The sequence below is a fragment of the Schistocerca gregaria genome, chromosome 4 (assembly GCF_023897955.1).
Source record: "Schistocerca gregaria isolate iqSchGreg1 chromosome 4, iqSchGreg1.2, whole genome shotgun sequence".
Lineage (NCBI taxonomy): Eukaryota > Metazoa > Arthropoda > Insecta > Orthoptera > Acrididae > Schistocerca > Schistocerca gregaria.
The window spans coordinates 567,641,912-567,668,556 of NC_064923.1; the positions used below are offsets into that span (position 1 = coordinate 567,641,912).

Here is a 26,645-nt window from a genome sequence, read left to right on the forward strand (position 1 = left end):
CGATTACTTGATAAAGTCCGTCATTTGCGACATTTATATCTCTTGAGGTGCCCTTCTACAGTTTTCGCAGCTTTTGCGGCACATAATACTGTTAAAAACAAACAGTTTGGGCTACAATAGAAGGATAAAATATGCTTCTGGTTGTGTAGTGAAGACTTTACATGCTCAGTTTTCCGCTTCATAGTAACGCACGCACATAGTTGTACTTGTATTATAAATATCTTGTAACCTCTCAAGGCGCTGCTACATCGAGTCTATAAAAAACTGTAGCTGATTCAGTTAGTTAATTATTTGTGAAAGATGCAACATTGCGTCAAGGCCACCTCGAAAGCTACTGTATGAAATTTCCAATGCTTGTCATTATGTGAGACATGCTTTGGTCCTCATGGTGATGGTTTAACCGACAACATGCATAGTTATTGTTAGAGACAATTCCATTACATGACACTTTTTAAAAATATGTGCACCTGCACACACGTATTACTCGAGTTGACAACAAAAGAACAGTTACGGACAGAGCACCAGAAGAGCTGAGTATCATACGGAGTTTTGCTTTTCTTTTGCGTTAATCAGAGAGTAGAACGGAATATAACACTGTATTGAAATCCTGTTTTCGTTCCTTTCATATCACGTGCAATTATTCACGGGAGCTACAGACAGTCTCAGAACTGACGATGGAGATAAGGTAAATGAAAAATTACGCATCGAAGCTGCGCCAGTTCTCCCTGAGGGCAATAGCTGACTCAGGAGTTCCGGTCACATGTGAAATTTTTGACGGAACTTCTCTCAACAGCGAAAAATAAAGAGAAATCAAAGAATTAAAAAATACAGCTATTTTATTTGAGTCACTATGAATCTGTATGGGTCCGAAAGTGAGATACAGTAACATTGAATAAAACTGTTCTAGAGATTATCGCAAAAATAAGTAACTTTCTCTTCATTTACTATTGTGAAGCCGAGGGGGATACTCTCTGAAAGAAAAAATATTGCTTATGTGATAAAGAGCTATTTAGTGGATGCCAGTAACATTTTTCCGTGCAAAATTTCGTAAACTTTACGAAGAAAGAGGAAGATACTGACGTTAATTGCTTGGACACACAGACGTCCTATCTCCTTTAAAAATGTGTAAACAAAACATCCGAATGACAGCTGTGTTTTAACATTTCTTTCCTCAATCATTTATTACAAATAAACTGGAAACTGCTGATGAGAAAGTTAAATGAAAACATCACGCAAAGCCTACGATCAAATACGTAAAATGTATAATCTGATGTATTTATTGTGTGTGAGTGCAAAGCTTTAATGCCGATTTAACGGTTGTTGATTGTGCCACCTCTGAATTTGTTACACAGCTACACGAATAAAAATATCGAGACTGACGCAGAACTGTAAATCTGCGTTTTATTTTGATTGCCAGTCGCAGTCCTCACAACAATAATGGATTCAATTGTTATTGTTACTTCAGCCATTTATTATAGGTAACTCCACGATAAAGACTTGAAGAAACAGTAATAAAATTCGCTAAAAATTTATTTGCTACCAGAATACGTGGCGTAGAGTACAAAGCGGAATTATCTTTTAAACGCGTTGACCTCTAGGACGCGTCGTTCAGGCATTCCTGGAACGGCGTGAGTGGTGTAGGTCGTAAACTGGGGCACTTCGTGACGTACTTCGTGAAATCACTCGTTTCGACTGAGAAACAGTACTCAAGGGCCGACTGTTCGCGGCGTTTTAATGCCTCTTTCGCAACTCACTCGACGTTTTAAGTTGTACTAAACTGTTGACGCCTGTGAGTAATATACGGATACGATACGGGAAAAGCTGGAAAGGAAAACTACTGCTTATCGCAGAAACTCCACGAGGCGCGCAGTTCTTCCGTGTCTACAAAAGGCGGCGGTCTGCAGCTCCCTGTCACAGGTGCAGTACACCACGTGCACATTTTCAAGTAGCTTTCATCAGGATGACCACACTGAACAGGTTAGTTCACACTCCCCCGGCGTCTGGATCTGACCACTTGGGTTTTCCAAATGTTTTAGACTATTCGCCTGTCTGCGTATTACAACCTTGTAAAGAGTGTAGATGCCTTAATTTGCGGTACAGAACGCAAAACAAACGCAAATATGTATCAGTCAACTACAGATAAAACATTCATCAGTCATGAACTATGCGGCTGGTCCAGGCGGAGGTTCGAGTCCTCCCTTGGGCATTGGTGTGTGTGTTTGTCCTTAGGACAATTTAGGTTACGTAGTGTGTAAGCTTAGGGACTGATAACCTTAGCAGTAAAGTCCTATACGATTTCACACACACACGCACACACACACACACACACATTCTTCGCACACGGTACTAATATACGTCAAAGGTTTTCTAGCGTTACAAATATATTTTTCTTTCATTAGGCCAAACAGAAGTTCTTTCCCTTTACTAAGTATGGTAACATATCCATTTAAGCTCTAGTTTACGAATTATGAGCGAGGTACAGTAGTCATGCCATGCTGCGCACTGCAGCCAACTTAAAGTTCTGTGTTTTTAACCCTTTAGTATGAGTTGTTTGAATTCAATGTCCCGCATCCAGCCTTTGCTGCCAAGGATTGTGTTTGAATTCGAACAAACAACTTTACACCTCACGCCCGTGAGGTATCATACGTAGGTTCCCTATCGAACCGATGATGTTCATTTATCTACAAACTTCGGCACCCGTTCACTAGAGAACGCTGAGTAAACCGTTCGAACTTTTCCGGCCACTATGCCAGCTGAGACCAGCAGAGACGGCGCAGAGTGTCCGTAAAGTTGCATTTTGTGAATTTATTTGTGTAGTGGAGCGTCAGATGGGACGGCGATTGGTAATCAATCCTTCGATTGGCTGAGATGAAGTTACGAACTGTTCTTCGTAATGATGGGACTGGCGTAGAAGATGATTCATCCGCATGTTTTCTGGTATCTGTTATAGTGCAGAAATGTTATCATCAGTTAGAAACGGATACTGGTTTAACGCTAACACGTAATTGTGGTGCTAGTGATGATAATGATGAACACCTCACTGCACGTGTTAGCGATATGGCAAGTTCGAGAGGAGGCGATGGAAGCAGTGAAACTGAATTCCAACCTTCTCCTGACAAAAAGTTTAAAGTCGAAAGTGTCATCACGGTGTTTGATGACAACACACAAGAGGCCACATACATGTACGATGATTATCAACACTTCTGACAAGATCGTGTAAGGATACCCTAAACTGAAGGCTAAAAGCAATGTTAAAAGCGTGCTGTAAAAGAAAGGAGAAGGCCATACAGTTTTCAAAGGAAATCGTACGCTACAGATCAGTATCATCAGGCAGCGTGTTACGGCTAGGTTTGACGAAGCGTGATAATGCGGTTCTTCCGTTCATTATTGGAATTTAGAGCTTTGGGCATCAGACGTAGCGTGAAATATCGGGTGTACAAACTCTACAGCGTTACTTGGAATTATTAACAGTTTGAGAAAGGTGTTTAGGATTACGTCACGCCGTGTAACTATGCTCCAAGAATGAAAAGAAAAGGACGGGGAAGAAAATATGATTCAAAGAGCTCAAACACTTGTTGCTGAAGTCAGTGCACATAACAGGATAGAAAATACCCAGGTGGGCCCGGTATGGAACTGTGGTGAGAGTCAGTGTAGGTATGAGCCTTCTTCAGAAAGAACGCTGTCCATAAAATGGGCGCAAACTTCCAAGAACCAAATGGGAAATTTGGATCCCGTGTGTCAACGGAAACAGAAAATCCGTGTCCTCCAAATGTGTTCATAGATGAAAGAGTGAGCGGTGAAGTCCTGTCACGTTTGAGTTCATATTTGCCGGCAAATTCACTAGTACTTAGTGACTGCTGATCTGGACATACGAATGAACTAGAACAATTTTAAGTGCATGCAGGAGAAGATGTAGTTTTAAAAAGCCTTCCATCTAAAACTACAAAATATGGACAACCTCTGGACATAAAATATACACCAAGAAAATAAGAGAATTTCTTAAACTATGTTACAGGGACACGCAGCCAAAATTGATTGACAGATTATTCATTATGAAAATGCATTCTGTCATTTACAATCAATTATACGCAGAAGTATATAGACCAACACTTAGTTACAAGTAGCAGAACGCTGGCTTCGATATTGGTGAACCTGAGGATAACTTGGCCGTGAAGTGCAGAATTGCTATTGTAGAATGTGTAGTTATGAGGTGATTAGCTTGGTTTTCTTCACTATGCGTTTTGTAGTCATTCATATTGTTTGTAGTATTTTATTGAAAGTCCTCATTGGCGTCTATAATTAAGATATCTGCATTCCAATTGGCTTCTGCAATGGCGACTGTAGTGTCATCTAGAGAACGTTTACAGAATTTTGCAGAAAACGACATTCAGCAGCACATTCAGAGGTGCTTGATGGTCCTGTAACCAAAATTTCAAACAGATATGTTCGTTAGAAAGTAAATACTTTTCTTGTAATAAAAGTTTGAGCTCGCTGGTATCCAGAACGCGTAAACATATTGCAGTGCGGTTTTGGTAAAGTATCGGGACAATGTGGCGAATTTTCCGAGGTAAGCAAGCAAGCTTTAACGTTTATAGCTGACGAATTATAAGAATTACTTTTTAATAGAACTGCACAGTTTTTTTCTGTTACATTGGGGAGAGGCTACTAAGAGAACGTATATATTACTTAGCTGCTAACTCGGCTCATCGTTCATGGTTCATGGTTAAACCATCCATGGTTCATGGTGCATGATGCACGTTACAGGTTGCCTATCTTGCGGCTTCCAAGATCACAAAAATCTGATTTTCAATATTTCACGTAAGTAGTGCAGGAATTTAAAAATTTTAAATTCTACTACAATCTACTCGTTAAGAGGCATAATCTTATGTTAAAGGTTTAGTACAATAAGACAAGTATTACAGTTTAAAACGGTGTATAAGTGCCGGGGTAACGTAACTTACGGAGCGCAGATTGTGCACACTATAATCATCCAGCATTTGAGAGAGACCATTTCTGACTTGCAATAAACTAAATAAATAATTTCAAACCTTTGTGAAACTTTATATCACTCACTCTCCTCACAGAATGACAACAGAGAAAAACTGTATCGCTTATCACATTTTCGCTGTTCATGTATTAAAAGTGGGATGACTTTTAATTTATTATTTCTTGATTATTATCTCTATTCGCAGCACATTTTACAAAAGTATCCACATACACCATGAATATATTTGCAAAATTATATCTTTCTTTCAGACTTAGTTCAGGAGGTACGACTTTATGAAAACTGAAATACGTGAAGATAACTTTTTCTTCAAACTGAACGCAAAATATCCAGACTACACTCATTCAGTGTTTGATAACGAGTGGACTTAACGACTACCAACAATGTTCAAAAATAATTTGAACCCTTTCCTAAACTTCTTCTCGCTTACGTGTTTAACGTCAAATAGTTAACACAATAAGTCATTTATAAAGTGGTCATGAGTTTGAAGATGTTTTACAAATGGGAGTTCGATTATTTAAAGAATCGGCGGTTTACTGTTTACGTGCGGAACGTGATCAAATAGTAACAAGATAACTGCAACGCAAATCGCTGTCTTGTTGTTATGAGAAGGGCTCCCACGAACGTCTTCCCTACTTTCCCAAATGTAAGTAAACGCGTAACTCACAGATATGGTTCGTGTGTTTATTAGTCGACTAAGTTGTTATTGCCTCTGGGACTGACTGTGCTTCGATCGGTTATTACGGGTCAGCGAGTAATCGGTGTTGTGGAGGCAAGGAAGGACGCTACAGCGACAGTTATGCAATGAATACTCGATAACCTTGTTGATTAGATTTATGAAGTGGATGGTCCATTACACAAGGGGTGGACAGCAAATCCTTCATCTGCTATTTCTGTTTCATTGGAATCCGTTCCAGTTTCATTTGCCACGTCACTTTCAATATCAGTGTCGTCGTCATGTGGTGCGTGTTCATATAAACTTTCCAGAAGAGCATTCATTATCATATTCTCTATCGATTCTTCGATTGACACATCTCAGCGCCAATGTTCATTTTCATTTCCTTTAACACGTTCATGGGCTTTTGACCAATCATGTTGGGATCTTAGATAATGTTCTCTTTGGTTATTTGTCTTCGGGTAGTTAACTTAAAGAAAAAACGTTTTACCTACAACTTTTTGTTGCTCTGTATTCTAGATTAGTTCAAAATGGGTCAAATGGTTCTGAGCACCATGGGACTTAACTTCTGAGGTCATGAGTCCCCTAGAACTTAGAACTACTTAAACCTAACTAACCTAAGGACATCACACACATCCATGTCCGAGACAGGATTCGAACCTGCGACCGTAGGGGTCTCTAGATTAGTTATACAGGGTTCAAATCACATTGATATGATGGGCGACTCAGAACGGTAAGTCCCTTAACATCTCCTTTAACAACTGATTTGGCTTACTGTAACACAAAATTTGTTAAAGCTCTTTCCTTGTTAAGCTCGATTCAGAATTAATTTTGATCATATTCCCTAACAACGATGGAATTTTATGGATTACAATGCGCCCTGTCACTGGGCCACAATTGTTAGCCAGTGAAGAACATTCTGCACAATTCGAGTAAGTGCTTTGGCCACCTAGGTCGCTCGACATGAACCACATCGAACATTTTTGGAACAATCGAGAGATCAGTTCGTGCACAAAATCCTGCACCTGCAACACTTTCGCAGTTATGAATGGCTGTAGAGACAGCATGGCTGAGCATTTTTGCAGCGTACTTCCAATTATTTGTTGAGTTCATGTGATGTCGACTTGCTGCAGTACGCTGGGCAAAAGGAGATGTTGGGAGGTATGCCGTGACTTTTGTCACCTAAGTGTATAATTCTTTGTCAACCATTGCTGTTAGTCGTTACATCCGCAACTTCTTCATCCTGCTAGCACTTTTTTCGTGGCGTAATGAGTAGGTACCCGTTAGTGGTTTATTTGGATCCCTCCCGTAAGCTTTGAAACTATGTCAAAACGTTCCGATTGGGTGATTCTCTTATGTTTTATATTTTTTGAAACGAAATCTCATCATTTCCCAAATCTTTCCTTTGCTCCCTGAAAATGATTTTTTTTTAAGTATAAGTAGGATTCTCAACTTCTGTAATTCCTTCTGCCCATAAGGCTCCAAAAATTTTTTCGAATGAATTCTCTGTCGAAATCAACCAGAGAAACACTTTTCCAGAACGCCTTTGGTTCCTATTCCCTGTTTTCTTCCGTTTTCTTAATCTTTCAAATTGTATTTTACTGTTATTTCTGGCTCTCCTATTATTTTCACAGCTCACAATATTCTTTCTGTTCAGGTGTCATTACTTTATTCTGATTTTCTTATTCCTGGCCAATTGTAAAACTAATTTTTAATTTTCTACTTTTATACTGGCTTTAGAGACCTATTCATACAGCCATCTCAATAGCGAAATGTCAAGTACGACGATACGAACATGAGAACGAAGCAAAACCCAGTGATTGAGCGAAGAAAATCTACGACGCGCCCGGGAAGTGAACCCGGGCCTCTTCGGTTAACAATAGGTCGCGCTGAAAGGGCAGCTACAGAGGCCGACAATTGTACAACTTCGAATGTAAGCTCTTTGCCGCCGGCCTGTGTCCACTTTCGAGGCATTTTCGCGTGTTTGCCACTCTCAGGGGTTGGATAACACCGCACTGCCCTACTGATTACATTTCACGAGAACTCGCTGCACCAGTCGGCAGTATATGCATAACTGACCTGACAGCATTGTCACTGCGACTCGTTTTCTTAGTCGCCGCTGTACTTGTTTACTGTAACTGCGTGTTCCTGATAACAGCCACGCGAGGCCAAGTGCAATGATATCGTGGCTGTGTGATACTTCTGTGCTTGAAACCCATCAGTCTATGATCTGCTGTTCTACCGACCACACAGCTTCCGCGTTGTTGTTGTGGCCTTCAGTCCTGAGACTGGTTTGATGCAGCTCTCCATGCTACTCCATCCTGTGCAAGCTTCTTCATCTCCCAGTACCTACTGCAACCTACATCCTTCTGAATCTGCTTAGTGTATTCATCTCTTGGTTGTCGCTCTACGATTTTTGCCCTCCACACTGCCCTCCAATACTAAATTGGTGATCCCTTGATGCCTCAGAACATGTCCTACCAACCGGTCCCTTCTTCTGGTCAAGTTGTGCCACTAACTTCTCTTCTCCCCAACCCTGTTCAACACTTCCTCATTAGTTATGTGATCTACCCATCTAATCTTCAGCATTCTTCTGTAGCACCACATTTCGAAAGCTTCTATTCTCTTCTTGTCCAAGCTATTTATCGTCCACGTTTCACTTCCATACATGGCTACACTCCATACAAGTACTTTCAGAAATGACTTCCTGACACTTAAATCTATACTCGATGTTAACAAATTTCTCTTCTTCAGAAACGCTTTCCTTGCCATTGCCAGTCTACATTTTATATCCTCTCTACTTCGACCATCATCAGTTATTTTACTTCCTAAATAGCAAAATTCCTTTGCTACTTTAAGTGTCTCACTTCCTAATCTAATTCCCTCAGCATCACCCGACTTAATTTGACTACATTCCATTATCCTCGTTTTGCTTTTGTTGATGATCATCTTATATCTTCCTTTCAAGACACTATCCATTCCATTCAACTGCTCTTCCAAGTCCTTTGCTGTCTCTGACAAAATTACGATGTCATCGGCGAACCTCAAAGTTTTTATTTCTTCTCCATGGACTTTAATACCTACTCCAAAATTTTCTTTTGTTTCCTTCACTGCTTGCTCAATATACAGATTGAATAGCATCGGGGAGAGACTACAACCCTGTCTCACTCCCTTCCCAACCACTGCTTCCCTTTCATGTCCCTCGAATCTTATAACTGCCATCTGGTTTCTGTACAAATTGTAAATAGCCTTTCGCTCCCTGTATTTTACCCCTGCCACCTTCAGTATTTGAAAGAGTATATTCCAGTCAACATTGTCAAAGACTTTCTCTAAGTCTACAGATGCTAGAAACATATTCTTGCCCTTCCTTAATCTAGCTTCTAAGATAAGTCGTAGGGTCAGTATTGCCTCACGTGTTCCAACATTTCTACGGAATCCAAACTGATCTTCCCCGAGGTCGGCTTCTACTAGTTTTTCCATTCGTCTGTAAAGAATTCGCGTTAGTATTTTGCAGCTGTGACTTATTAAACTGATATGCGAATGTAGACGAGATGTGGCTCAAATTCAAAGATATAGTAGCAACAGCAATTGAGATATTCATACCTCATAAATTGGTAAGAGATGGAACGGATCCCCCGTGGTACATAAAAAAAGTCCGAACGCTGTTGCAGAGGCAACGGAAAAAGCATGCAAAGTTCAGAAGAACGCGAAATCCCGAAGATGGGCTAAAATTTACAGACGCGCGAAATTTGGCACGTACTTCGATGCGAGATGCCTTTAATAGGTTCCACAACGAAACATTGTCTCGAAATTTGGTAGAAAATCCGAAGAAATTCTGGTCGTATGTAAAGTACACAAGCGGCAAGACGCAGTCAATACCTTCGCTGCGCAGTGCCGATGGTACTGTTACCGACGACTGTGCCGCTAAAGCGGAGTTATTGAACGCAGTTTTCCGAAATTCCTTCACCAGGGAAGACGAATGGAATATTCCAGAATTTGAAACACGAACATCTGGTAGCATGAGTTTCTTAGAAGTAGATACCTTAGGGGTTGCGAAGCAACTCAAATCGCTTGATACGGGCAAGTCTTCAGGTCCAGATTGTATACCGATTAGGTTCCTTTCAGATTACGCTGATACTATAGCTCCCTACTTAGCAATCATATACAACCGCTCGCTCACCGATAGATCTGTACCTACAGATTGGAAAATTGCGCAGGTCGCACCAGTGTTCAAGAAGGATAGTAGGAGTAATCCATTTAACTACAGACCTATATCATTGACGTCGGTTTGCAGTAGGGTTTTGGAGCATATACTGTATTCAAACATTATGAATCACCTCGAAGGGAACGATCTATTGACACGTAATCAGCATGGCTTCAGAAAACATCGCTCTTGTGCAACGCAGCTAGCTCTTTATTCGCACGAAGTAATGGACGATATCGACAGGGGATCTCAAGTTGATTCCGTATTTCTAGATTTCCCGAAAGCTTTTGTCACCGTTCCTCACAAGCGACTTCTAATCAAGCTGCGGAGCTATGGGGTATCGTCTCAGTTGTGCGACTGGATTCGTGATTTCCTGTCAGGAAGGTCGCAGTTCGTAGTAATAGACGGCAAAACATCGAGTAAAACTGAAGTGATATCAGGTGTTCCCCAGGGAAGCGTCCTGGGACCTCTGCTGTTCCTGATCTATATAAATGACCTGGGTGACAATCTGAGCAGTTCTCTTAGATTGTTCGCAGATGATGCTGTAATTTACCGTCTAGTAAGGTCATCCGAAGACCAGTATCAGTTGCAAAGCGATTTAGAAAAGATTGCTGTATGGTGTGTCAGGTGGCAGTTGACGCTAAATAACAAAAGTGTGAGATGATCCACATGAGTTCCAAAAGAAATCCGTTGGAATTCGATTACTCGATAAATAGTACAATTCTCAAGGCTGTCAATTCAACTAAGTACCTGGGTGTTAAAATTACGAACAACTTCAGTTGGAAGGACCACATAGATAATATTGTCGGGAAGGCGAGCCAAAGGTTGCGTTTCATTAGCAGGACACTTAGAAGATGCAACAAGTCCACTAAAGAGACAGCTTACACTACACTCGTTCGTCCTCTGTTAGAATATTGCTGCGCGGTGTGGGATCCTTACCAGGTGGGATTGACGGAGGACATCGAAAGGGTGCAAAAAAAGGGCAGCTCGTTTTGTATTATCATGTTATAGGGGAGAGAGTGTGGCAGATATGATACACGAGTTGGGATGGAAGTCATTACAGCATAGACGTTTTTCGTCGCGGCGAGACCTTTTTACGAAATTTCAGTCACCAACTTTCTCTTCCGAATGCGAATATATTTTGTTGAGCCCAACCTACATAGGTAGGAATGATCATCAAAATAAAATAAGAGAAATCAGAGCTCGAACAGAAAGGTTTAGGTGTTCGTTTTTCCCGCTCGCTGTTCGGGAGTGGAATAGTAGAGAGATAGTATGATTGTGGTTCGATGAACCCTCTGCCAAGCACTTAAATGTGAATTGCAGAGTAGTCATGTAGATGTAGATGTAGATGTAGTTCGGTAATTTTCACATCTGTCAACACCTGCTATCTTTGGGATTGGAATTATTATATTCTTCTTGAAGTCTGAGGGTATTTCGCCTGTCTCATACATCTTGCTAACCAGATGGTAGAATTTTGTCAGGACTGGATCTCCCAAGGCCGTCAGTAGTTCCAATGGAATATTGTCTACTCCGGGGGCCTTATTTCGACTCAGGTCTTTCAGTGCTCTGTCAAACTCTTCACGCAGTATCGTATCTCCCATTTCATCTTCATCTACATCCTCTTCCATTTCCATAATATTGTCCTCAAGTACATTGCCCTTGTATAGATCTTCTATATACTCCTTCCACCTTCCTGCTTTCCCTTCTTTGCTTAGAACTGGGTTTCCATCTGAGCACTTGATATTCATACAACTGGCTCTCTCTTCTCCAAAGGTCTCTTTAATTTTCCTGTAGGCAGTATCTATCTTACCCCTAGTGAGATAAGCCTCTACATCCTTACATTTGTCCTCTAGCCATCCCTGCTTAGCCATTTTGCACTTCCTGTCGATCTCATTTTTAGACGTTTGTATTCGTTTTTGCTTGATTCATTTACTGCATTTTTATATTTTCTCCTTTCATCAATTAAATTCAATATTTCTTCTGTTACCCAAGGATTTCTACTAGCCCTCGTCTTTTTACCTACTTGATCCTCTGCTGCCTTCACTACTTCATACCTCAAAGGTACCCATTCTTCTTCTATTGTATTTCTTTCCCCCATTCCTGTCAATTGTTCCCTTATGCTCTCCTTGAAACTCCGTACAACCTCTGGTTTTTTTAGTTTAGCCAGGTCCCATCTCCTTAAATTCCCACCTTTTTGCAGTTTTAATCTACAGGTCATAACCAATAGATTGTGGTCAGAGTCCACATCTGCCCCTGGAAATGTCTTACAATTTAAAACCTGGTTCCTAAGTCTCTGTCGTACCATTATATAATCTATCTGAAACCTGTCAGTATCTCCAGGCTTCTTCCATGTATACAGCCTTCTTTTATGATTCTTGCCTACTAAATTATTGTGGCGTTGTGGTGAATTATTTTGTTTACAGACAGTGGGAAAATCAGCCTTCGCAATAATGAAATACTGATCAGCTGAAAATCGACACTGGCTCTCTCTGTCCAACATTTGATACTGGACTATCAAGAAACGTTTCAACTACATTTTCATCTACATCTATACCCCTTAAGCCTCCTTACGGTGTGTGGCGGAGGGTACTTTGTGTAGCATTGTCACTTCCTCGTTGTCTTGTTCCACTCTCGTATGGTTCGCGGAAGAACGATTGCTGGTAAACCACCGTGTTAGCTCAAATCTCACAAAATTTCTGATGATGGTCTTTTCGCTACATATACGCAGGAGAAAGCAAAGTACTGGGTGACTCTTCTAGAAAAGTACGCTCTCAGAACACCGTGTCTTACGGCGTCTGCCACTCGAGTTGGCTGAGCACGTCCGTGGCGCTTCGCACAAAGTAAATGAACCCACAAGGAAATTTACTGCTCTTCTTTAGATCGCCTCTGTTTGCTATGTCACTCCTATCTGGTACGGATCCCAGGGTGACCAGAAATATTCAATTATAGGTCGAACTAATGTTTTATAAGCTGCTTCCTTGTTTGGTGGACTACATTCCCTGACAATTATTTCAGTGAATCTCAGTCTGCAGTCTGCTTTATACATGATTAATTTTATGTGGTTCCTGCACTTCATATCGCTCCATAGACATATTCCTGTACATGCTTGCAGTAATTGTTCTGTAAACATGTAATCATACAGGAAAGGTCTTTCTGTATATATATATATATATATATATATATATATATATATATATATATATATATATATATATATATTCGAAATACGTTAGATTTGTTTACGTTGAGCGTCGACTTGCCACTCCCTGCATCAAGCGCCGACTCTCTGCGGTTTTCTTGAAATTCTCTCCAGTTTCCTAGCATTGCTACTTCTCTGTAAACGGCCGCATCATCCGCGAAAAACCTCATGGAACTTCCGACGTTACCTATTAAACCAGTTAATTATATTGTAACAAATAATGGTCCTATAACACCCGTGGTATAGGTGTTTTTATTTTATTTTTTTACTTTCTATTTCTTTCTATTTTTTATTTTTTACTTTATTTTGTTTTATTTTTTTACTCCTTGAATGCCACCATTGTAGTAACACTCAGTAACTAGAATTATCATTTGTACACGTTTCCTAAATGTAATCATGTAATAAATAATAAATAAGTAAAATAAATAAAAAAGTGAGGGAATAGTTAGGGGCAGCGCCTGAAAAGGATTAGTTCATTTCTTTTTCTATGGCAGAGTTAAAGTGGCGGTGTCAATTAGGGTTTGATTTGCTATTGTTTCTTTTTTCTTGGAGATTAAAGTTGTCAAAATGAGAAGATAGGTCCAAAAAAAAGGGGGCGTAGCGTCTTTGATTCATAGTCAAAACGTCTTCAGTCTCAGGATTATATCCCGCCGTTGCTTAAATTTTGATTAATAAGCGGCATTGGCGGCCGAAGACTTCCGGAGTAAGAAGTCACCCTTATTCTGCCAACGCCCTTTTCAAAGAAGGCGGAGGAGCGGACAGAGGTTCAGGGCACTCCTTGTCCCAGGGCTGGGAAGCTGCCGCTAAAGGCGGAAGAATCAACAAGGACCAACGGCATGAGGATGTAGATGGCAATGGAAACCACTACATTAAAGACCGTAACGTGCATCCACAGGACACGTGACCTGTAATTGAAGAACTATCATGATGATCTCTCCATTGACAAAAGACTCCGGAATAGTCCCTTATTCGGATCTCCGGGAGGGGACTGCCAAGTGGGAGGTTACCAAGAGAAAAAGATTGAATAATCAAAGGAAGGATAACGTTCTAAGACTCGGGGCGTGGAATGTCAGAATCTTGAACGTGGTAGGGAAACTAGAAAATATGAAAACGAAAATGCAAAGGCTCAATCTAGATATAGTAGGAGTCCGTGAATGAAGTGGAAAGAAGAGAAAGATTTCTAGTCAGATAAGTATACAGTAATATCAGCAGCAGCAGAAAATGGTGTAACAACAGTAGGATTCATTATGAATAGGAAGGCAGGGCACAGAGTGTGTTTCTGTGAACAGTTCAGTGAGAGGGTCGTACTTTCCAGAATCGACAGCAAACCAACATCGGCACCGATAGTTCAGGTATACATGCCGACGTCGCAAACTTAAGATGAAGATATAGAGAAAGTGTATGATGACATTGAAAAGGTAATACAGTATGTAAAGGGGGGGGGGGGGGGAAGATGAAGATCTTATAGTCATGGGGTACTGTAAAGCTGTAGGGGAAGGAGTAGAAGAAAATGTTACAGGAGAATATGGGATTAAGACAATGAATGAGACAGGAGAAAGACTAATTGAGTCCTGCAACAAGTTTCAGCTAGTTGTAGTGAATACCCTGTCCAGGAATCACAAGAGGAGGAGATATACTTAGACAAGGCCAGGTTATACGGGAAGATTTCAGTTAGGTTACATCATGGTCAGACAGAGATTTCGAAATCAGATACTGGGTAGTAAGGAGCATATATAGACTCAGATCACAATACAGTAGTGATGAAGAGTAGTCTGAAGTTTAAGACATTAGTGATGAAGAATCAGTACGCAAAGAAGTGGGATACGGAAGTACTAAGGAATGACAAGATACGCTTGAAGTTCTCTAAGGCTATAGATACAGTAGTAAGGAATAGCTCAGTAGGTAGTACAGTTGAAGAGGAATGGACATCTCTAAAAAGGGCCATCACACAAGTTGGGAAGGAAAACATAAGTACAAAGAAGGTAACTACGAAGAAGCCATGTATAACAGAAGAAATACTTCAGATGATTGATGAAAGGAAGAAGTACAAAAATGTTCCGGGAAACCCAGGAATACAGAAATACAAGTCGCTGACGAATGAAATAAATAGGAAGTGCTGGGAAGCTAAGACGAAATGGCTGCAGCAAAAATGTGAAGACATCGAATAAGAAATGATTGTCGGAAGGACAGACTCAGCATACAGGAAAGTCAAAAAACCTTCGGTGACATTAAAAACGAGGTTGATAACATTAAGAATGCAACGGAAATTCCAGTGTTAAATGCGGAGTAGAGAGCGGATAGGTGGAAGGAATACATTGAAAGCCTGTATGCGGGGGAAGATTTATCTGATGTGATAGAAGAAGAGTCGATTTCGAAGAGATACGGTATCCAGTATTAGAATCAGAATTTCTACATCTACATCTACGTTTATACTCCGCAAGCCACCCAACGGTGTGTGGCGGAGGGCACTTTACGTGCCACTGTCATTACCTCCCTTTCCGGTTGCAGACGCGTATGGTTCGCGGGAAGAACTACTGCCGGAAAGCCTACGTGCGCGCTAGAATCTCTCTAATTTTACATTCGTGATCTCCTCGGGAGGTATAAGTAGGGGGAAGCAATATATTCGGTGCCTCATCCAGAAACGCACCCTCTCGAAACCTGGACAGCAAGCTACACCGCAATGCAGAGCGCCTCTCTTGCAGAGTCTGCCACCGGAGTTCGCTAAACATCTCCGTAACGCTATCGCGCGTACCAAATAACTCTGTGACGAAACGCGCCGCTCTCTTTTCGATCTTCTCTATCTCCTCCGTCAACCCGACCTGGTACGGATCCCACACTGATGAGCAATACTCAAGTATACTCATTTAAAAGAGCTTTGGAGGATCTAAGGTCGAATAAGGCAGAAGGGATAGATAACATTCCAGCAGAATTTCTAAAATCATTGGAGGAAGTGGTAACAAAATAACTATTGACGTTGGTGTGTAGAATGTATGAGTCTGGCGACATACACTCCTGGAAATGGAAAAAAAACACATTGACACCGGTGTGTCAGACCCACCATACTTGCTCCGGACACTGCGAGAGGGCTGTACAAGCAATGATCACACGCAAGGCACAGCGGACACACCAGGAACCGCGGTGTTGGCCGTCGAATGGCGCTAGCTGCGCAGCATTTGTGCACCGCCGCCGTCAGTGTCAGCCAGTTTGCCGTGGCATACGGAGCTCCATCGCAGTCTTTAACACTGGTAGCATGCCGCGACAGCGTGGACGTGAACCGTATGTGCAGTTGACGGACTTAGAGCGAGGGCGTATAGTGGGCATGCGGGAGGCCGGGTGGACGTACCGCCGAATTGCTCAACACGTGGGGCGTGAGGTCTCCACAGTACACCGATGTTGTCGCCAGTGGTCGGCGGAAGGTGCACGTGCCCGTCGACCTGGGACCGGACCGCAGCGACGCACGGATGCACTTCAAGACCGTAGGATCCTACGCAATGCCGTAGGGGACCGCACCGCCACTTCCCAGCAAATTAGGGACACTGTTGCTCCTGGGATATCGGCGAGGACCATTCGCAACCGTCTCCATGAAGCTGGGCTACGGTCCCGCACACCGTTAGGCCGTCTTCCGCTCACGCCCCAACATCGTGCAGCCCGCCTCCAGTGGTGTCGCGAAAGGCGTGAATGGAGGGACGAATGGAGACGTGTCGTCTTCAGCGATGAGAGTCGCTTCTGCCTTGGTGCCAATGATGGTCGTATGCGTGTTTGGCGCCATGCACGTGAGCGCCACAATCAGGACTGCATACGACCGAGGCACACAGGGCCAACACCCGGCATCATGGTGTGGGGAGCGATCTCCTACACTGGCCGTACACCTCTGGTGATCGTCGAGGGGACACTGAATAGTGCACGGTACATCCAAACCGTCATCGAACCCATCGTTCTACCATTCTTAGACCGGCAAGGGAACTTGCTGTTCCAACAGGACAATGCACGTCCGCATGTATCCCGTGCCACCCAACGAGCTCTAGAAGGTGTAAGTCAACTACCCTGGTCAGCAAGATCTCCGGATCTGTCCCCCATTGAGCATGTTTGGGACTGGATGAAGCGTCGTCTCACGCGGTCTGCTGGTCCAACTGAGGCGCCAGGTGGAAATGGCATGGCAAGCCGTTCCACAGGACTACATCCAGCATCTCTACGATCGTCTCCATGGGAGAATAGCAGCCTGCGTTGCTGCGAAAGGTGGATATACACTGTACTAGTGCCGACATTGTGCATGCTCTGTTGCCTGTGTCTATGTGCCTGTGGTTCTGTCAGTGTGATCATGTGATGTATCTGACCCCAGGAATGTGTCAATAAAGTTTCCCCTTCCTGGGACAATGAATTCACGGTGTTCTTATTTCAATTTCCAGGAGTGTACAATCTGCCTTTCGGAAAAGCATCATCCACACAATTTCGAAAACGGCAATCTGTACATAGAGGAAGCAATGATGGACATAAAAGAACGGTTCAGGAGTGGAATTAAAAATTAACCGTGACAGGATATCAATGATACGATTCGTTGAAGACATTGCTATCTTGAGTGAAGGTGAAGAAGAATTATATGATCTGCTGAACGGAATGAACAGTCTAATGAGTACAAAGTATGGATTGAGAGTGAATCGAAGAAAGACGAAGGTAATGAGAAGTAGTAGAAATGAGAAGAGCGGACAAACTTAAGATCAGCATTGATGGTAACGAAGCAGATTAAGTTAAGGACTTCTGCTACCTAGGCAGTAAAATAACTAATGACGAACGGAGCAAGGAAGACATCAAAAGCGGACTAGCTACGGTAAAAAAGGCATTCCTGGCCAAGAGAAGTCTATTAATATCAAATACCGGCCTTAATTTGAGGAAGAAGTTTCTGCGAATGTACGAGAGGAGTACATACCTGTATGATAGTGAAACATATAGTGTGGGAAAACCGGAACAGAAGGGAACCAAAGCATTCGAGATGTGATGCTACAGACGAATGTTGAAATGTTGTTTGCTAGAAACTCTTCAATGAAATCACATTGTTGGTCTTATATTCCGCACCGTCGTATTTTGTTCAACAGGCGGCAGTACGAAATGTATAGAACGCCTTCCGGAAATCAGGGAACACCGCTACTGGGTGTCGTGGATAAATAGAGCCAGCTGTGTTTTACACGATCGCTGTTGTCGAAACCCATGTTGACTGCCACAGGCTGGCCGTTGTGGTCGAACAGTTCTAGGCGCTTCAGTCTACAACCGCACGACGGCTACGGTCGCAGGTTCGAATCCTGCCTTGGGCGTGGATGTGTGTGGTGTCCTTAGGTTAGTTAGGTTTAAGTAGTTATAAGTTCTATGGGACTGATGACCTCAGATGTTAAGTCCCATAGTGCACGACACAAAGCTTTACGTCTCGCCTGGGCCCGTCAACACCGACATTGGACTATTGATGACTGGAAACATGTTGACTGGTCACACAAGGCTTATGTCAAATCTTATCGAGTGGACGGACGTTTACGAGAATGGAGACAACCTGATGAATCCATGGACTCTGTATGTCAGCAAGGGGCTGTTCAAGATCGTGGAGACTCTGTAAAGGTGTGGGGTGTGTGCAGTTGGAGTGATATGGGACCCCTGACACATCTGTATACGACTCTGACAGATGAATCCTGTCTGATCACCTACATCCATTCATGGCCATTGTGTATTCCGACGGACTTGGGCAGTTCCAGCAGGACAGTGAGACACCCCACATGTCCAGAATTGCTACAGAGTGGCTCAAGGAACACCTTTCTGAGTTTAAACACTTCCGCTGGCCACTCCTCATACATGAACATTATTGAGCATATCTTTGATGCGTCACAAATGTGCTGTTCAGAGGAGATCTCTACCCCTCACACTCTTACGACTTTTATGACAGCCGTGCAGGATTCATGGTGTCAATTCCGTCCAGCAATACTTAAGATATTAGTCGAGTTCATGCCACATCATGTTGTGGCACTTCTGCGTGCTCGCTGGTTCAAAAATGGTTCAAATGGCTCTAAGCACTATGTGACTTAACATCTGAGGTCATCAGTTCCCTATACTTAGAACTACGTAAACCGAACTAACCTAAGGACATCACGCACATCCATGCCCGAGGCAGGATTCGAACCTGCGACCGTAGCAGCCGCGTGATTCCGGGCTGAAGCGCCTAGAACCACTTGGCCACAGCGGCCGGCCGTGCTCGCTGGGACCCTGCACATTATTAGGCAGGTAAACCAGTTTCTTTGGCTCTTCAGAGTATTTCCAATTATCTCACCACAAAATTCACAGCGACGCAGCTAAGACAGGCCACCGAAAATTTATTCGGAACTAGTAAACCTGTCAAGGTGCAGAGGTGAAGCAGACAATATGATTCGTTTTATGACTTAAGAAAGTAATCTTTGACTTTTATGGCTGTCGAAATGAAACCGACAGTCTTTTTCTGGTACCATATATCTTTTTCTGCGGGAAACTAAAGAACCGTCGCAGAGATCTTGAACAATATGACATTTGCGGAACGTGATCATTTACCAACTGCGGAGTAGCGCCGTAAACTGCTGTGCCTCTGTCAGGGTAGACATGGCGGTTATCGCTGAATCAACTGGTTTTCGGTTACACCGATTGTTTTCGTCCTCAGTTTAAGCTGACTGTTGAAAGTGCTCACAACAAACGGTTTCTAAAATAACTGATTCCCGGTTTTTTGTTGCTGTACTATGTAATAGGTCACGCCACACTTGAGCACGTACACTGTTGTCTCTACACTGCCGTAGTTATTTTTGCGTCGTGTTTCTGTTGCTAGTCATTAGCTGTAGGTGTCGATATTAAAACAGAGCGGAGTGCTTAACCCAATTTCTGTAACAATACAATATTTAAAAGCGATGGAAATTTTACGAATAAATGTCATTCGTTTTTTTTAAAAGTTTCATTTAAGAACCAAACATTTTAGCAATGGTACCATAGTAAATTGATATCCTGGTTTTTTAAGCGATTATTAATAAAAAATTAAGAACAGTTTTATAACGGAGACCAAACAAATACCGATGAATTTCATTTAATCTGAACTAATACACCGGTGTCGGTGTTAACCTATCGGTTTCCTCTATCCCTACGCCACGATAAGGGACATAGTAACTCAGGTGCGGTTTGTGTGCTTATTGCTGTTATGACTGTCATATCAAATTATCAAAATTCTAACCTACAGCGCCGGCGGTTGTGACCTAGCGGTTCTAGGCGCTTCAGTCTGGAACCCCACGACCACTACGGTTGCCGGTTCGAATCCTGCCTCGGGCATGGATATTTGTGATGTCCTTAGGTTAGTCAGGTTTAAGTAGTTCTAAGTTCTAGGGAACTGATAACCTCAGATGTTAAGTTCCATAGTGCTCAGAGCCATTTGCACCATTTGCTATCCTAGAGCTATGATGCAAAACTATTCCAAAGACGCAACAGCAGACGATAAATTTCATCTAGCAAAGATATATATTACACGGCATTTTGTATCAACGAGAGTATTGAGTGGTTCCTTGTAGACCTTTCGTTTTAATTGTCCTCATAGATAACTTTTTATAAGTGTCTAGTGTGCGCGTACGCCATTCCGTGTTTCCCAAAAGACCAGTCAAACGATTTCCGAATATTCTGGTTAGGCGGTCTGTTACCCGCGAGAAGTAGCGGGACATTCTTCTTGTTGTGGTACCGCGCGGATTGGCTAATAACTGGAGGAATGAATTCCAGGAACTGCTGCACCCTATCCGTTACAAACTGAAGGTAATTCTGTGTGTTTAGAGCCCCATCTATACCGCAAGCTCCTCCTACGTTTGTTGAAATACTTCAGTTCATTTAATTTGAAGGCAGTCGAAACTTTTGAAAGAAAACAACTCGTAAACAAATCACGTCACGCAAAATCATGAAACAGTGTGCCTATTGTCCTTAATGTCCCTTTAATTATCTGCCACACAAAACTAATACGGGTAATGCCGATGACAAGGATCATGTGCATTATAAGACTGATTATAAGCACCTAATGATTGGTTGTAAGTTATCTCTCTGACTTGTTTCCACAGCAAAAAGTGGAAACACACGAAATGCGTACGCTGACATTTAGGCCCGTAGATTAACTTCTCCTCAATGTGGAGGATTATCCCATTTACATCCTCAGTGAGTCGCAGGAGGCATGGTCAATACTCGGGGAGTGGCAGCAACGTTCATTCGAAGCAAAGAGTCTAGTAAACACGGACTCGAAAATACGATTATGTACCTGAACAGCTATAAGCACTGCTTCATTACTATGATATGAACACCTTTAGCTGCTTGCAGACGTTGACATACGTCAACGGGGACAGACGAAAATATGTCCTCCGACCGGGACTCGAACCCGAGATTTCCTGCTTATATGGCAAACCCTCTATCCATCTGAGCCACCGAGGGCACAGAGGCTAGTGCGACTGCAGGGATTTATCTCTGGCACTCCTCCCGCGAAACCCACGTTCTCAACGTATTGTCCCGCACTACATTCGTAATGCCCCGCCAATTATACTCATTACTCGCGGCGCGTTGCCGATTCTCGTAAGAGTTCGGGCACTGTCTGTGCATTCGCACACAAGAAGAAGATGGTCAGGTGACCGGTGAGCCTTAACTATATATATATATATATATATATATATATATATATATATATATATATATATATATATATATATATATATACTAAGATGTCCGAAAGAACAGATACCATATCAGTATATATACACTGCTTCATCTTCGATACTGTGAGTCAAACCTCTTCAACGGCAAGCTGTTTGTTTTGCATATTTTGAGAAGCGGCAGTATGGTACCAAAAAAGAAAATGTCCAGTAAACAGGGTCCCTAAAGTGTATATGTTAATCGTATTAGCACTTGTTCATCTTCGCTATTGTGATACGCGTCTCTTCTCTTGAACAAGTCCTCATAGCTCTTAACGTCTGCATTTTAGAGCCCATATTAATTAGGTAATTTATTCTTTTTTTGTTCCATACCATCTCGTCCCAAAATGTGGAAAGCAAAGATCTTTCAGTTTAAGAGATTTGTTTCACATGCATACGTTTCACAAATCACTTACCTCACAAAAATCTTCGTTACTCAAGCTACTGCAATACAGCGAGCGCCACTACTGCCAGCTAAATAAAAGATTCAAACTACTGAAGGAACTAACTACTGATAAGCAGAGTCAGCCAATGAAAGATTTTAATACAGAACAAACAATGTATTTACCTTAATAGTCATAATATATATAGCAGTTCATGACATCCAGTCTTACAAATTTCAAAACTCCACCATCTCTCTCCCCACGTCCACCACTGCTGGCAGCTCACCTCCGACTGCGCAACGCTACGCGCTGTTAGCATCCAGCTGCCGCTGCCCGACACTACAATGGCAGACAACAATGCAAACTAGCCACAGACTGCACACGGCACAGCCAGTGATTTTTCATACAGAGCGCTACGTGGCGTTACCAATAAGAAAACGTAAACTGCCTACTTACATAGCCCCCATGCTCCCCACAAAAATTTTTTTACAAATTGTTTTGGGTAGTGGCCAATACAGATTTGAAAACTTTTTTTCATAATTATGATTACAATAGCAAAGAAATCAAATGCACACACTTATTGACACAATGTAGGTCAAAAACTAAAATTTTCTCACAGTACATATAGACAGTCCTGATCAATCATCACAGTAAAATAGTAGTGTTTTTCTCAAAGACTGAGCAATAAAAGAAAATGCACACGGAAGTAGTGTTGTCCTTCCAACGGAAAGACAGTGCTGACACTTGACATGCAGACAGGTAATGGGCCACAACAGAGCAAACACACAGTAGAGTCAGTCGAAGTTTTGAAGAATATTGGTAGGTAGGTCAACACAGAGTAGACCCATTGTAGTCCTGGTAGAGATTACGGTATTGGTGGGTCATCAAAGATGCAGACCCACTGTAGTCCTTGTAGAGATGGCCAGCAGCCATCTGTTGTGGCTGTGCAGGTGCACAATCACCACTGAAGAGTCTTGCGGATAATATAGCAAGTCCATAACCACCACTTGTGCACTCACAAAAATTGTTTTTGAAATGTCCTTAGAACCAGCAATGCTGTTATCCAGTCGCTTACTGAATTATTAACACAAGTGGAAACACTATCAGTCCCTACTTCTCACATATTGCCCATATACTATGACCAACAGAAACGTGTGCAGTGAAATGTAATTTACAAGTTACTTAATTTGATGAACTGGTGTCAATTACAATTTTATAACATAAGAATACAATAACAAAGGTACAAAATACATCTTTAAAGAACATAACAATACAGATAACATTTGCAGTAGTACAGGCTTTACAAAAGAATCGAAATAGCAAATACATCAGTGTTACAAAAATTACGACATAAGTACATACATAAAAGATCAGAATAACTTTTGAAACAACAACTTCACACATGAGCATTAGAACAAAACAGAATAAATAATGTGTAAACATCTTTACAAAGTAAATAACATGTTATTAATGCAAATTATATTTGAGAATAACAGTATTCTTCATCATAGTGAATGTAGCTTAGTATTAGAAAACTTCTGCAACATAAGTCTTATCAGATAAACATATAAAGACAGGAAAAACATAAATACACAAGGGTACACAAACACATAGTGGGATAACACAAGGAAAGGGCAGGGTTTGTTTTACTGCAGTATTTTGCAAACAAAACTTTCTTTACTTCTTGGAGATCTCCCTTCGTTCTTCATTATTTCCAAAAAGTCCTATCTATACCTGCTTTCTGTACTTTTCTCATATAACCTCTCAGTGCATTTCTTCAAATCCATCGCAACTCATTCTCTTATATAGGCTACCCCCTCTTAAGCTAACTTAAATCTACTGAGCTCAGATGCTTAACTAAGGGACGAGGCAATGCAGCAGCACAAAACAATTAATACAAACAGCAATGACAAAAAATTGCAAGTAAGCATAGCGAGCAGCAATAAATGTAATAATTTATATCTACACATGACAAAGCTGAAGCAGAAAAAATATTACAGTAAAGACAACAATGCAGAAAAGGGAGATGTCGATTCACATCTGAATGTCTATATAATTAAAGTGGTGCACCACAACTTACTCTACCATAAAAATTACCAAACACTTGAAAAGAAAATTATGTATGCAGTTCCTGTGAAGGGAAGTCTTTTTGTGCTCCTTCGTTTTTTTAAGTACATCATAAAGTTATTATTTACTGGATCTGTAGGCATAAAATATCAATATTAGTACATCCATTAAATTTTATTTTAACCAATGCTGAAGTGCAGATAGAAACTGGATATTAAACAAAATGAGCAATCTCTCAGCTAGAAAGACAATAGATATAAAATGTTTCTCATCACTTCATTTCAGTAAATATCATAAATTAAGAGCTTCACAGTGTAATCATATGTTTTCAAGTTTTGGCGTGTCGTATTTGCGATGCTTTCTACAAAGGAATGTCAATAGCGAGGTTAATGGCCTCCTTTTTTCTCCACCTGTGCCTCTGAAAGGCACACACTAATGACTTTTTCTCAAGGCGGCTGGCACACCTGGCATTATTCTGTCTCCCTTGATAATAATTATTTTGGTTTCCATATTGTCTGTTTCTCTGATTGTCTCTGTGATAGTCATTACTACGGAAATGCGATCTTTCTCTGTAACTATTATTACTCCGCCAGTGGTTGTTATATGGGTGGTGTCTGTTTTGGTCACGATTTGCGTTGTAAGAATAGACTTGTCATGTCCAGTTATTGTTGTATTGTTTCTGTCGTCACGGAATTGTGACGGATGTGAACTGTAGTGATTGTTTTCCTGTTTTCGCATTCCGCGCCTGTGTGTGTTAATTTCTAATTCTTGTAAGAGTCCCTGAAAAGCTTCAATGTCGTCTTTGCAACGCCCTGCCAAAATAATATTCCTTAAATGTTCAGGCAATTTCATTATGCAAATGCGGATGAGTTCTGAAGGGCTATATGGGTTTGAAAGATATTGGTTCTTATGCACCATGTCTTCAAAATATTTGACAAGACTGGAAAATTCAGATTGTTCAAAGTGTTTCATCATCATTATGCTATGTTTTACTCGGTCTTGTGTAGCTTGAGACCAATATGGTGAGAGGAAAGTATGATAAAATTCTCCTTCACTGTGACAATCGTGAATGACCGATCGCATTCTTACAGCTGGTTCATTCTCCAAGTAGCCACACATAAATTCTAATCTGTGTTCTAATGACCAGTTGGGAGGAAAACAATGAGAGAATTGATGGAGCCACGCTTGTGGATGAATGTCGTTGCCAGAATTCTTAAATGTTTTGAATTTACGTGTAGTAATGAACAGCTTATAGTCAAAATCATCATGTCGACGAGTCGCATGACGCTCATTGTTACGTCGTTTCGGCGGTTCCATCTCAAAATTCGGTGTACCTTGCCAGTTTTTTTCATAATTTCCGAAGTGCCCTGTGTTATTATTTTGTGGCTGTTCCGTATTTCTATGTCCCTCTTCCCGTATTGGAGCGCGAGTGTCCTCTGAAATACGTAATTGTTGTATTACCTGTGTCAGCTGACCTTGTACTTCCCGGATTTCTCTTTGGTGTTGTGTACTAATTTGATTCAGACTTTGTTTGAATTCCCTCATTTGTTCACACTCTTCTGTGTCATTAAAGACTACCGTTTTGTGTCATTCAGATTATCATCTACCTTCATAGATAAATCAGTGAACTGATCCGAAAGTTCGGATACTTTCTCCGATAGTGAACACATTTCCTCAGTGTGTTTTTCTGAACCAAGTTTCAGAGTGTACATTTGTGTTGATCGAATCTACTGTGTCCTTTAAGTTTTCCTGAGTTCTTGCAAGTTGCGTAACCGAATCGGTGGATGCAACTGAGTCCATTTTAGCTTGCAAGGTGTCGTGATTTTCAAGAACAACAGTTTGCAATTCTTTTATGGCTGCTTCGTGATTCTGTAATGCGTTTTCATGCCGGGAAAAAATAGGTTGAAAATGCTCACAAATTTGTGTTTTTACGTCATTACAGACTTTTTGACATTTCGATTCAATGTCATGTAACTCAGTAGTTAAATCTTCATGTGTTTGTTCAAGTGTGGTGTCTAACTTCCGAAGATTTTGTTCCATTGTGTCTAACTTTTGAAGATTATGTTCCATTGTGTCCAACTGTTGCTGTGTTTGTCTCTGATTTTGTTCCACTGTGTCTAGCTTCTGAATTATGTTCCATTGTGTCCAACTGTTGCTGTGTTTGTCTCTGATTTTGTTCCATTGTGTCTAACTTTTGAAGCTTTTGTCCCATTTGTTGCATTAATTGTAATAACAGTGCACTGGTGTCTGAAACATGTTTCTTAGTGCTATTCGGCAATGCATTTGAACCGGCAATATTCGCAGTTTCAAAAACAGAAAATGTGTCTTGACTTATTTGAGAAAATGGTGAGGACGCAAAACCTGAATCTACAGTATTTGCAAGAATGTGTCCTGTCATTTCGGAATCCT

At 41.5% G+C, this 26,645-nt stretch overlaps 1 protein-coding gene across 1 annotated transcript in view; it reads left to right on the top strand.

Annotated features, from left to right (window-relative positions):
- The first annotated feature begins 1,797 nt into the window (after positions 1 to 1,797).
- Positions 1,798 to 26,645, top strand: part of LOC126267462 (venom allergen 5-like) — a 79,901-nt gene continuing 55,053 nt past the window's right edge. The window contains exon 1 of the mRNA XM_049972732.1: positions 1,798 to 1,977. Coding sequence (XP_049828689.1) covers positions 1,961 to 1,977 — 17 coding nt within the window. The 5' untranslated portion in view covers positions 1,798 to 1,960. The remainder of the gene's footprint in view (positions 1,978 to 26,645) is intronic.